Source organism: Serinus canaria, chromosome 25 (genome assembly GCF_022539315.1).
Source record: "Serinus canaria isolate serCan28SL12 chromosome 25, serCan2020, whole genome shotgun sequence".
NCBI classification, from domain to species: domain Eukaryota; kingdom Metazoa; phylum Chordata; class Aves; order Passeriformes; family Fringillidae; genus Serinus; species Serinus canaria.
The window spans coordinates 12,505,065-12,517,203 of NC_066338.1; the positions used below are offsets into that span (position 1 = coordinate 12,505,065).

Here is a 12,139-nt window from a genome sequence, read left to right on the forward strand (position 1 = left end):
ATCTCTCTGGCCAGTGACCACCCCTGAGTGACCATCAGGGGTCAGTGTCCAGCTTGACCCTCATCCTCTCGTCCACTGCTCAGACAAGACCCATGTCCATCAGTGGTCACTCTGCGTCCTTGACCCTCATCTCTCTGGCCAGTGACCCACCCCTGAGTGACCATCAGGGGTCAGTGTCCAGCTTGACCCTCATCTCTCCGGCCACTGCTCAGACAAGACCCAGTGTCCATCAGGGGTCACTCTGTCCTTGACCCTCATCTCTCTGGCCAGTGACCACCCCTGAGTGACCATCAGGGGTCAGTGTCCAGCTTGACCCTCATCTCTCCGGCCACTGCTCAGACAAGACCCAGTGTCCATCAGGGGTCACTCTGCCCTTGACCCTCATGTCTCCGGCCAGTGACCACCCCTGAGTGACCATCAGGGGCCAGCTTGACCCTTCCGTCTCCAGCCACTGCTCGGACAGGACCCAGTGAGTGACCCCCCCCCTGCCACTGAGTGACCATCAGGGGTCAGTGTCCAGCTTGACCCTGACCTCTCTGGCCACTGCTCAGACAAGACCCAGTGTCCCTCAGTGGTCACTCTGCCTTTGACCCTCCCGTCTCTGGCCAGTGACCACCCCTGAGTGACCATCAAGTGTCAGTGTCCAGCTTGATCCTCAGATCTCTGGCCAGTGACCACCCCTGAGTGACCATCAGTGTCCAGCTTGACCCTCATCTCTCCAGCCACTGCTCAGACAAGACCCAGTGACCATCAAGGGTCAATGTCCAGCTTGACCAACCTCACCTCTCCGGCCATTGGGCAGCAGCTGTCACTCAGACAGGACCCGGAGTGTCCCTCAGGGGTCAGTGTCCAGCTTGACCCTCACATCTCCGGCCAGTGGCCACTCCCGAGTGTCCCTCAGGGGTCCCCTCTCCCGTTTAACCCTTCCATCCCCGGCCAGGATGGCGCTGATCTCACCCTGCATGAATGCCCAGGGCACTCCGGAGCTGGTCAGTGTCCCTCAGGGGTCCCTCTCCCGTTTAACCCTTTCACCTCCGGCCAGGATGGCGCTGATCTCACCCTGCATGAACGCCCAGGGCACTCCGGAGCCGGCCAGCGGGCAGCGCGCTCCGCTGGGGCAGTGCACGGCGCGGCCGGGCCCGCGGGCACGGATGGCACGGCGGGCACACGGGAAGCAGAAGCGGTGCCGGGGCACGGCCGGGCACTGCACGAAGTGCGTGTCCCGCAGCATCCGCCGGCAGCGCCCGCAGCTCAGCGGCCCTGCCACCACCACCCGCCCCTCGGGGGACGATTTGCGGCGTCTCCTCGGCGGCGGTGGTGACAACGGGAGGTGACAGCGCTGCTGCTGCGGCAGCGCCTCGGGGGAGGGCGGGCGGCGGAAGAAGCGCACGGGCTCGGTGAAAAGCTCGGCCAGCAGCCGCCACTCGCCGCTGCCCTGGCTCTTCTCGTACTCGAGGTGTTTGTACCCCGAGGAGATGCCGGCCCTGCCCGGGGCCCGCCCGCAGTCCTGCAGCATCCTGCGCGCCAGCCCCAGCGCGCCGTACACGCTGCCCGAGCCGCACGGGTACTCGGCGAACAGCCGCAGCTCGAAGTCGCCTCGGTGGCCACCGGGCCCGGTGGTGGCTCGGGGGAAGGCGTCGAAGGCCAAGACCCTCCCCACCAAGGCGGGGTCCTTGCGGAAGCGAACGGCGAAGGGAGCGCAGGCCGCCAGCAGCGAGAGGCGATCCCGCACCGCCCGCGGCTTGCCCGGCCACGCTGCGGCCAGCGCCGCGCTCAGCGCCGCGGGGACAGCCGGGGACACCGCTGGGGTGGCACGGTGGCACCTCAGATCCGCGGGGACAGCCGGGGACACCGCTGGGGTGGCACGGTGGCAGTTCAGATCCATGGGGACAGCCGGGGATACTGTTGGGGTGGCACGATGGTGGCACCTCAGATCCGCGGGGACAGCTGGGGACACCGCTGGGGTGGCACGGTGGCAGCTCAGATCCATGGGGACAGCTGGGGACACTGCCGGGGTGGCACGGTGGCAGTTCAGATCTGTAGGGACAGCTGGGGACACCACTGAGGTGGCACGGTGGCAGCTCAGATCCGCGGGGACAGCCAGAGACACTGCCGGGGTGGCGCAGGGGCGGCTCAGATCCGCGGGGACAGCTGGGGACACTGCCGGGGTGGCACGGTGGCAGCTCAGATCCGTGGGGACAGCCGGGGACACTGTTGGGATGGCACAGTGGCAGCTCAGATCCGTGGGGACAGCCGGGGAGGTGACATCGTGGCAGCGACGCTCAGTGACCTCAAAGGTGACACGGCTGCACAAAGCCTCGCTCAGCCCCGCGGGGACACTTGGGGACACGTCCAGTGGCAGGGTGACATGATGGCGGTGGCGGCGCTCGGTGACCTCCAAGGTGACGCGGCCATGGAGGGCGTCACTCAGCTCCGTGGGGACACTTGGGGACACTGCCAGGGTGGCATCGCGGTGGTGGCGCTGGGTGGCCTCAAAGGTGACACAGCTCAGTTCCATGGGGACAGTTGGTGACAGCGCCAGGCGGCTCTTGGTGCTCTCTGAGGTGACCATGGGGACACTGGGTGACAGTGCCAGCCCCATGCCAGTGGCCCTGGTGGCCCGTTGGTGGCCCCGGTGGCCAGCAGCGGTGGCCAGCAGCAGCTCCACGTGGCTCACACCCTCGGTGTTGACGCAGGCGCGGCACACGGCCTGGCTGAAGTCACCCAGCACGGCCCAGGGGGGCTTGGGCAGCTGGCACAGCTGGCACACCTGGCACAGGTGGCACACCTGGCACCGGTGCCACCGCCACGCCGGGCCACCGGCCAGCGGGCTGGAACACGGCCGGTGGTCACTCAGGGGGGACAGAGGGGACAGGGACATGGCTGGGGGAGCCCCCAAAACAGGGATCCCTCAGGGACCCCTCCTCAAAATAGGGACACCCCTCAAAACACAAATCCCTCAGGGACAACCTTCAAAATAGGGACACCCCTCAAAACACAGGGATCCCTCAGGGACCCCCCCTCAAAATAGGGACACCTCAGGGACCCCTCCTCAAAATAGGGACACCCCTCAAAACACAGATCCCTCAGGGACCCCTCAAGGACATCCCCACCTCAAAGACCCCCCACCTTCAAAACAGGGACCCCGCCTCAAAACAGAGACCCCCCCGACCCCCCTCAGCACTGGGACTCCTTAAAGACCCCTCCAAATCCCCTCCTCAGGGACCCCTCAGAGCAGAGACCCCACAGAGACTCCTTAAAGAGCCCCCCCTCCCCTCAGACCCTTCCTCAAGTCCCTTCCCTCCCCTCAGACTCCCCCTCAAGGACCCCTCTCCCCTCAGACCCCTCCTCACGGCCCTCTCTCCCCTCAGACCCCTCCTCACGGCTCTCTTTCCCCTCAGACCCCTCCTCACGGCTCTCTTTCCCCTCAGACCCCTCCTCACGGCCCTCTCTCCCCTCAGACCCCTCCTCACGGCTCCCTTTCCCCTCAGACCCCTCCTCACGGCTCCCTTTCCCCTCAGACCCCTCCTCACGGCTCTCTTTCCCCTCAGACCCCTCCTCACGGCTCCCTTTCCCCTCAGACCCCGCTCTTTTCCCTTTTTTTCCCCCCGGTACGAACCGGCCGCCTCTGAGGGGTCCGAGGCGGCGGCGGGACGGGAGGGGCGCGAATGACACTGCGCATGCGCAGAGCTGAGCCCGCGCATAGCATGGGTGCGCGATCACACTATGAGTGGGTGTGGTTATGTAGATTAAGGCACTATATTTACATAATCCCGCCCCCACTGGCTCCTCCAACCCCTCGACACCCAGGGGGGGTTTTTGGCGCCCCCTCCCCAAATTAAGGAGCCCATTGCCAACGGAGGCACTAGAGTTCCTTTGTCCACTCTCTGCAGTTTCCTTATCCTCTCCCAGGGGTCCCCGTCCCCTCTCCAGGCTCCGTTGTCGCCTCCCTATTGTCCCGGGTCCCCTTCCCTGTATCCCCCCCATCTCCTACAACATGGTACGGTCCAAGCCGCGCCTCTTTTGACGCCTCGTCCAATCAGCGCAGCCTTTTCCGCTGGCCACGCCCCCCCGCGCGAGCCACCGGCAGCGAGGTGCGAAGGTGGGGGGGGAAGCCCCGGGACCCCCCCAAAATTGGGACCCCTCCCCAAAATTGGGAACCCACCCCCCCCCAAAATTGCGACCCCCACCCTAAATTGGACCCGCGCCCCAAAATTGGGACCCCCGCCCTAAAATTTGCACCCCCAAAAAACCCCCAAGGCCTGGGACCGCCCCAATTCCAGGGCCTGGGAATGGCCCCAATATGGGGACCCCCACCCACCAAAATTGGGACCCCCACCCTAAATTGGACCCTCACCCTAAAACTGGGACCCCCCCCCAAAATTGGGACCCCCACCCTAAATTAGACCCTCACCCTAAAACTGGGACCCCCCCCAAAATTGGGACCCCCACCCTAAATTAGACCCTCACCCTAAAACTGGGACCCACCCCCAATATTGGACCCCACCCTAAAATTGGGACCCCACCCCAAAATTGAGACCCACCCCCAAAGCTGAGACCCCTCCCCCAAAAATTGGGACCTCACCCCAAAACTGGGACCCCACCCCAATATTAAACCCCACCCCAATATTGGACCCACCCCCAAAAATTGGGACCCCACCCCAATATTGGACTCCACCCCAAAATTGAGACCCATCCCCAAAGCTGAGACCCCACCCCAATATTGGACTCCACCACAAATTTGGGACCCCCACCCCAAAATTGAGACCCCTGCCAAAATTGGACCCCACCCCAAAATTGGGACCCCACCCCAATATTGGACTCCACCCCAAAATTGGGACCCCCACCCCAAAATTGAGACCCGCCCCCAAAACTGAGACCCCTCCCACAAAAATTGGGACCCCTCCCCAAATTTGGGACCCCCCCCCAAAGCTGCCGGGTTGGGATCTGCGGGCTCTGGGGTTTCACTGCAGGCTCGGGACCCCTCCCCAAAAAGGGGTCGGGACCCCCCCCCAGGATGGAGCCCCCGACCTGCGGCAGCCCCGGAGAGTGGCACCGGTGAGGGGGGGACACACCTGGGACACCCCAATGGCCCCCAGTGTCACCAGTGTCCCCTCATTGTCCCCTCATTGTCCCCAATGTCCTCCCAGTGTCCCCAATGCCCCGGTGTCCCTGCTGTCCCCAACCCCCCCAATCCTCCCAGTGTCCCCAATGCCCCAGTGTCCCCAATGTCCCCAACCCCCCCCATCCTCCCAATGTCCCCAATGTCCCCAGTGTCCCCAATTCCCCGATGTCCCTGCTGTCCCCAACCCCCCCCAATCCCCCCAATGTCCCCTCAGTGTCCCCATCACCCCCGATGTCCCCCCTGTCCCCAATTCCCCCTGATGTCCCCAATGTCCCCGATGCCCCCAATCCCCCTGGTGTCTCCCAATGTCCCCACTGTCCCCAATGTCCCTGATGTCCCCATCACCCTCCACTGTCCCTGATGTCCCAAATCCCCCTGATGTCCCCAGTGTCCCCAGTGTCTCCAATGTCCCCAATGCCCTGATGTCCCCTGCTGTCCCCATCACCCCCAATGTCCCCAATGTCCCTGCTGTCCCCAATGCCCCCAATGCCCCCAATGCCCCTGATGTCCCCAATGTCCCCAATCCCCCTGATGTCCCCGATGTCCCCAATGTCCCCAATGCCCCAGTCCCCCTGATGTCCCCGATGTCCCCATCACCCCCAATGTCCCCAATGTCCCTGCTGTCCCCAATGCCCCCAATGTCCCCAATGCCCCCATCATCCCCGATGTCCCCAATGTCCCCAATCCCCCTGATGTCCCCGATGTCCCCAATCCCCTGATCCCCCGGTGTCCCCAATGTCCCCAATGTCCCCAATCCCCCTGATGTCCCCGATGTCCCCAATGCCCCCAATCCCCCAATCCCCTGGTGTCCCCAATGTCCCCAATCCCCCTGATGTCCCCGATGTCCCCAATCCTCCCAATGTCCCCAATGCCCCCAATCCCCTGATCCCCCCGGTGTCCCCAATGTCCCCAATCTCCCCAATGTCCCATTCCCCCCAATGTCCCCGATGTCCCCAATGTCCCCAATGTCCCCAGTCTCCCCAATGCCCCAGTCCCCCTGATGTCCCCAATGTCCCCAATGCCCCCATCGTCCCCGATGTCCCCAAATGTCCCCAATGTCCCCAATGTCCCCAAATGTCCCCAGGTCCCCCCGGGACTGGCGCTCGCTGCTGCCCGAGCTGGCCCAGATGGTGCCCTGGCCCCGCGGCGGGGGAGGGGCGCGCTCCGAGGTACCGGGGACACTTGGGGACATCGAGGGGACACTTGGGGACATCGAGGGGACGGGGGGGACATGGGGGGTACATCGAGGGGACATCGAGGGGACATGGGGGGGATATCTGGGGGGGACATCCAGGGGACATTGAGAGGACCTGGGGGTGACATTGAGGGGACACCGAGGGGTCTGGGGGGACACGGGGACACCGGGGGCAGAGGTGACACTGGAATGTGACACTGAGGGTGGAAGTGACACCGGGGGAGGTGACAGCGGGAGCAGAGGTGACACCGGGGGTCAGTGGCACCAGGAGGTGACACCGAGGGCAAAGGTGACACTGGGGGCAGAGGTGACAGCGGGAGGTGACCCCGGGAGGTGATGGGGGAGGTGACACCGGGAGGTGACGCCAAGGGCAGAGGTGACACCGGGAGGTGACAGGGGAGGTGACAGGGGAGGTGACACCGGGAGGTGACAGGGGAGGTGACAGGGGAGGTGACAGTGGGAGGTGCCACCAGGGGAGGTGGCAGCGCTGTCGCTGTCGCTGCAGGTGCAGGTGCTGCAGAACGTTCTGGGTTACCTGGAGTTCCTGCAGGAGCGCGTGCGGGCGGCGCGGGCGGCCGCGGGTGACGCGGGACCCCTCCCCAAATTAGGGACCCCTCCCCCAATTGGGGACCCCCCCCTAATTCTGGGACCCCTCCCCAAATTAGGGACCCCTCCCCCAATTGGGGACCCCCCCCTAATTCTGGGACCCCTCCCCAAATTAGGGACCCCTCCCCCAATTGGGGACCCCCCCTAATTCTGGGACCCCTCCCCCAATTAGGGACCCCCCCCTAATTCTGGGACCCCTCCCCAAATTAGGGACCCCTCCCCCAATTGGGACCCCCCCCTAATTCTGGGACCCCTCCTCAAATTCGGGACCCCTCCCCAAATTGGGGAACCCCCCTAGTCCTGGGACCCCTCCCCCAATTAGGGACCCCTTCACCAATTAGGGACCCCTCCCCAAATTGGAGACCCTCCCCCAATTAGAGACCCCCCCCCCCAGTTCTGGGACCACTCCCCAAATTAGGAACCTCTCCTCAAATGAGGGATCTCTCTCCCAATAAGGGACCCCTCCTCAAATTCAGGCTCCCTCCCTAAATTGGGGACCATTCCCAATTCGGGACCCCTCCCCAAATTAGGGACCCTCCCTAATTAGGGACCCCTCCCCAAATTCGGGAATTCCCCCCGAATTACGGACCCCTCCCCCAATTGGGGACTCCTCCTAATTCTGGGACCCCTCCCCAAATTGGGGAACCCCCCTAGTCCTGGGACCCCTCCCCCAATTAGGGATTCACCCCAAATTAGGGACCCCTCCCCAAATTCGGGACCCCCCCTAATTCTGGGACCCCTCCCCAAATTAGGGATTCCCCCCAAATTAGGGACCCCTCCTCAAATTCAGGACCCCTCCCCAAATTGGGACCTCCCCTAATTCTGGGACCTCTCCCCAAATTCGGGACCCCTCCACCAATTAGGGACACCCCCCCCCAATAAGGGACCCCTCCCCAAATTGGGGACCCCTCCCCAAATTAGGGACCCTTCCCCCAATTAGGACCCCCCTCTCAGTTCTGGGACCCCTCCCCAAATTCGGGAGCCCCCCACAGTCTTGGGACCCCTCCCTTAATTCGGGACCCCTCCCCAATTAGGGACCCCTTCTCAAATTAGGACCCCTCCCCCAATTAGGGACCCCGCCCCAAATTGTGGGACCCATCCCTGAACTTGAGACCCCTCCCCAATTTTTGGGACCCCTCCCCAATTCTGGGACCCCTTTAGACCCCCCCAGACCCCTCCCCAAATTATCCTGACCCCCCCAAAACCCCCAAATCTCCTGAAACCCCCCCAAAATCCCCCCCAGGCCTCCCCCCCTGCCTTGGGGACACCTGGGAGCCGCCCCCGCCCAACCTTGGGGACACCGAGCCCAGGTGGGGACACCTGGGGACACCTGGGGACACCTGGGGGACACCTGGGGACACCTGGGGACATCTGGGGACGGCTGGGGGACACCTGGGGACACCTGGGGACACCTGGGGACACCTGGGGGACATCTGGGGACACCTGGGGACACCTGGGACACACCTGGGGACACCTGGGGACACCTGGGGACACCTGGGGACATCTGGGGACACCTGGGGGACACACCTGGGGACACCTGGGACACACCTGGGGACACCTGGGGACACCTGGGGGACACCTGGGGGACACCTGGGCACACCTGGGGGACACCTGGGGACACCTGGGGGACACCTGGGCACACCTGGGGGACACCTGGGGACACCTGGGCACACCTGGGCACACCTGGGGACACCTGGGGCACACCTGGGGGACACCTGGACACACCTGGGACACACCTGGGCACACCTGGGCACACCTGGGGACACCTGGGACACACCTGGGCACACCTGGGGACACCTGGGGGACATCTGGGGACATCTGGGGACACCTGGGGACACCTGGGACACCTGGGCTGGGACACCTGGGGACACCTGGGACACCTGGGGACACCTGGGGACACCTGGGACACCTGGGACACCTGGGACACCTGGGACACCTGGGGACACCTGGGGACACCTGGGGACACACCTGGGCTGGCACACCTGGGGACACCTGGGGACACCTGGGGACACCTGGGGAGGGGGAGACACACCTGGGGACATCTGGGGACACACCTGGGAACATCTGGGCACACCTGGGGACACCTGGGGGACACCTGGGGGACACCTGGGGACACCTGGGGACACCTGGGGGGGTTGGGGACATTTTGGGGCTTTTTGGGGGGGAGTTAAGGGAAATTTGGGGTTTTTGGGGTTAAATTTTGAGGGGAAATTTTGGGGTTTTTGAGGTGAAATTTTTGGGGTTTCAAGGTCAAATTTTGGGGGTTTTCAGGTGAATTTTTGGGGGGTTTGAGGTGAAATTTCGGAGTTTTAGAGCTGAAATTTTGGGGGTTTTGAGGTGAAATTTTGGGGGTTTTTTACATGAAATTTTGGGGTTTTTTGGGGGGATTTGGGGGGTTTTGAGGAGAAATTTTGAGTTTTTTGAGGTGAAATTTTGGAGGTTTCGAGGTCAAATTTTGGGGGTTTTCAGGTGAAAATATCGGGGTTTTTGAGGTGAAATTTGGGGGTTTTCTTCGGGGGCATTTTGTGGAGATTCTGGGGAGAAATTCCGTGGTTCTTTTTTGGGTTATTTTTTCCAAATTTTGGTTGATTTTTTTTTTTTTTTTTTTATGTTTTCGAGTTAAAATTTTGGGGGTTTTGGTTTTTTTTTTTTTTTTTATTTTTTTTATTTTTTTCTGCATCATTTTGAGGTGTTTCCCCCCCCCACCCCCGCCCAGGGAGGAGGAAGAGGAGGAAGAGGAGGAGGAAGAGGAGAGGGACACCAGTCCCTGGCTGTGCCAAACTGGGCCGGACTGGGAGCCCCCCCTGAGCCCCCCCCAGCCCCGGGGGGGGGTCCTGGGGCTCAGCCCCTCCCTCTTCACCCCCCCCGAGCCCCCCGAGCCCCCCGAGGGCATCGTCAGAGGTGGGGGAGGGGAAATTTTGGGGTTTTTTGGGGGGAAAATTTGATTTTTTAGGGTTTTTTTTTAAATTTTTTTGGGAGGATTTTGACGAAATTTGTCGGGTTTGGGGCTTTTTGGTTTTTTTTTGTTGTTTTTTTCAGGGATTTTGGGATGAATTGGGGAGAAATTTGGTTTTCTGGGTTTTTTTTTTGGGGAGGTTTGGGGAAATTTGGCGTTTTTTGGGAATTTTTTTTTTTGAGGGATTTTGGAGAAAATTTGGTTAATTTGTGGGGTTTTTTTAATGGGGTTTTTTTTGGGTGGTTATGGGGGAAATTTTGGTAAAATTTGGGGGGGATTTGGGGTTATTTCCAGAAATTTTATAGGAATTTTTGGGGGAAATTTGGGGTTTTTAATTTTTTTTGGTGTTTTTAAAATATTTTTGGGGGAAAATTTTTGGATTTTTTTTTGGGGAACTGGGGAGATTTTGGAGATTTTTTTTTTGGGGTTATTTTTGTCGGGGTTTTTTTTTGGGGGGGGGGAGGGGATTTGGGGGGTCCAGGGATGTCCCCTCCCCCCCTCCCCCCCTCAGTGTCACTTTGTGTCCCCTCCCCCTCCCAGAGCTGTTCCCGGATGCGCAGCTCAGCCCCCAGGTGGGTGCTGTCCCCTCCCCCCCCTCGGTGTCACCTCCCCCATTGTCACCTCCCCATTGTCACCTCCCCATTGTCACCTCCCCATTGTCACCTCCATTGTCACCTCCCCGGTGTCACCTCCCCCAGTGTCACCTCCCCATTGTCACCTCCCCCATTGTCACCTCCATTGTCACCTCCCCATTGTCACCTCCAGTGTCACCTCCATTGTCACCTCCATTGTCACCTCCCCATTGTCACCTCCCCATTGTCACCTCCAGTGTCACCTCCCCATTGTCACCTCCATTGTCACCTCCCCATTGTCACCTCCCCATTGTCACCTCCATTGTCACCTCCCCATTGTCACCTCCAGTGTCACCTCCATTGTCACCTCCCCATTGTCACCTCCCCATTGTCACCTCCCCATTGTCACCTCCCCATTGTCACCTCCCCATTGTCACCTCCAGTGTCACCTCCCCATTGTCACCTCCATTGTCACCTCCCCATTGTCACCTCCCCATTGTCACCTCCCCTGTGTCACCCTCGGTGTCACCTCCTGATTGTCACCTCCCCTTCAATGCCACCCCAGAGGCAGCCCTGGTGTCACCTCCCCAATGTCACCCCCAGTGCCACCTCCCTGCCCACAGTGCCACCCTCACTGTCACCCTCATTGTGACTGTCACCCTCACTGTCACCCTCAGTGTCACCCCAGTGTCACCCCCAGTGTCACCTCCCTGCCTTGTGTCACCCTCAGTGTCACCCTGGTGCCACCCCAGTGTCACCTCCCTGGCCTCAGTGTCACCCTCAATGTCACCCCCAATGCCACCCTCAGTGCCACCCCAATGTCACCTCCCTGCCCAGTGTCACCCTCATTGTCACCTTCCTCCTCTCTCCAATGCCACCCTGGTGTCACCTCCCTGCCCTCAGTGTCATCCCAGTGTCACCTCCCTGGCCTCAGTGTCACCCTCAATGTCACCCCAGTGTCACCTGCCTGCCCTCACTGTCACCCTCATTGTGACTGTCACCCTCAGTGTCACCCTGGTGCCACCCCAGTGTCACCTCCTTGCCCTCTATGTCACCCTCAATGTCACCCTGGCGTCACCCCAGTGTCACCTCCCTGCCCTCATTGTCACCCTCATTGTCACCCTCATTGTCACCCCAGTGTCACCTCCCTGCCCTAAGTGCCACTCTCAATGTCACCCTCATTGTCACCCCAGTGTCACCTTCCTCCTCTCTCTGGTGCCACCCCAGTGTCACCTCCCTGCCCTCAATGTCACTCTCAATGTCACCCTCAGTGTCACCTTCCTCCTCTCTCTGGTGCCACCCCGGTGCCACCTCTCTGTCCCCGCAGGACCCGGTGGGCTCCGGTGGCCCTGAGGGGACCCGGGGGGGGACCCGCGGCCGGGGACAGGGACAGCAGGGACAGCAGGGACAGGGACAGGGACAGGGACAGGGACAGGGACAGGGACAGGGACAGGGACAGGGACAGGGACAGGGACAGGGACGTCCCCGCAAGCGCAAGTGCGTCAACGGCTTCATCATGTTCTGCCGAGTGAACCGGCGCGAGTACATGAGGTGACACCTGGGGACATCGGGGACATTGGGGGGATGTGGGGACATTGGGGACATCGGGGGACATTGGGGGGATTGGGGACACTGGGGACATTGGGGACATCGGGGGACATTGGGGGGATTGGGGACACTGGGGA

The 12,139-nt window shown here is 61.7% G+C and overlaps 1 protein-coding gene across 1 annotated transcript; it reads right to left on the reverse strand.

Moving 5' to 3' along the window:
* Window positions 1–129: 129 nt before the first annotated feature.
* Window positions 130–3,753, reverse strand: LOC127060621 (probable E3 ubiquitin-protein ligase IRF2BPL). The gene is made up of 2 exons (XM_050984430.1): window positions 1,929–3,753; window positions 130–1,823 (listed from the first exon to the last, which is right to left on the reverse strand). The coding sequence occupies exons 1-2, from the start codon at window positions 2,879–2,881 to the stop codon at window positions 1,001–1,003; spliced, it is 1,776 nt and encodes a 591-aa protein (XP_050840387.1). The 5' UTR covers window positions 2,882–3,753; the 3' UTR covers window positions 130–1,000.
* Window positions 3,754–12,139: the final 8,386 nt, after the last annotated feature.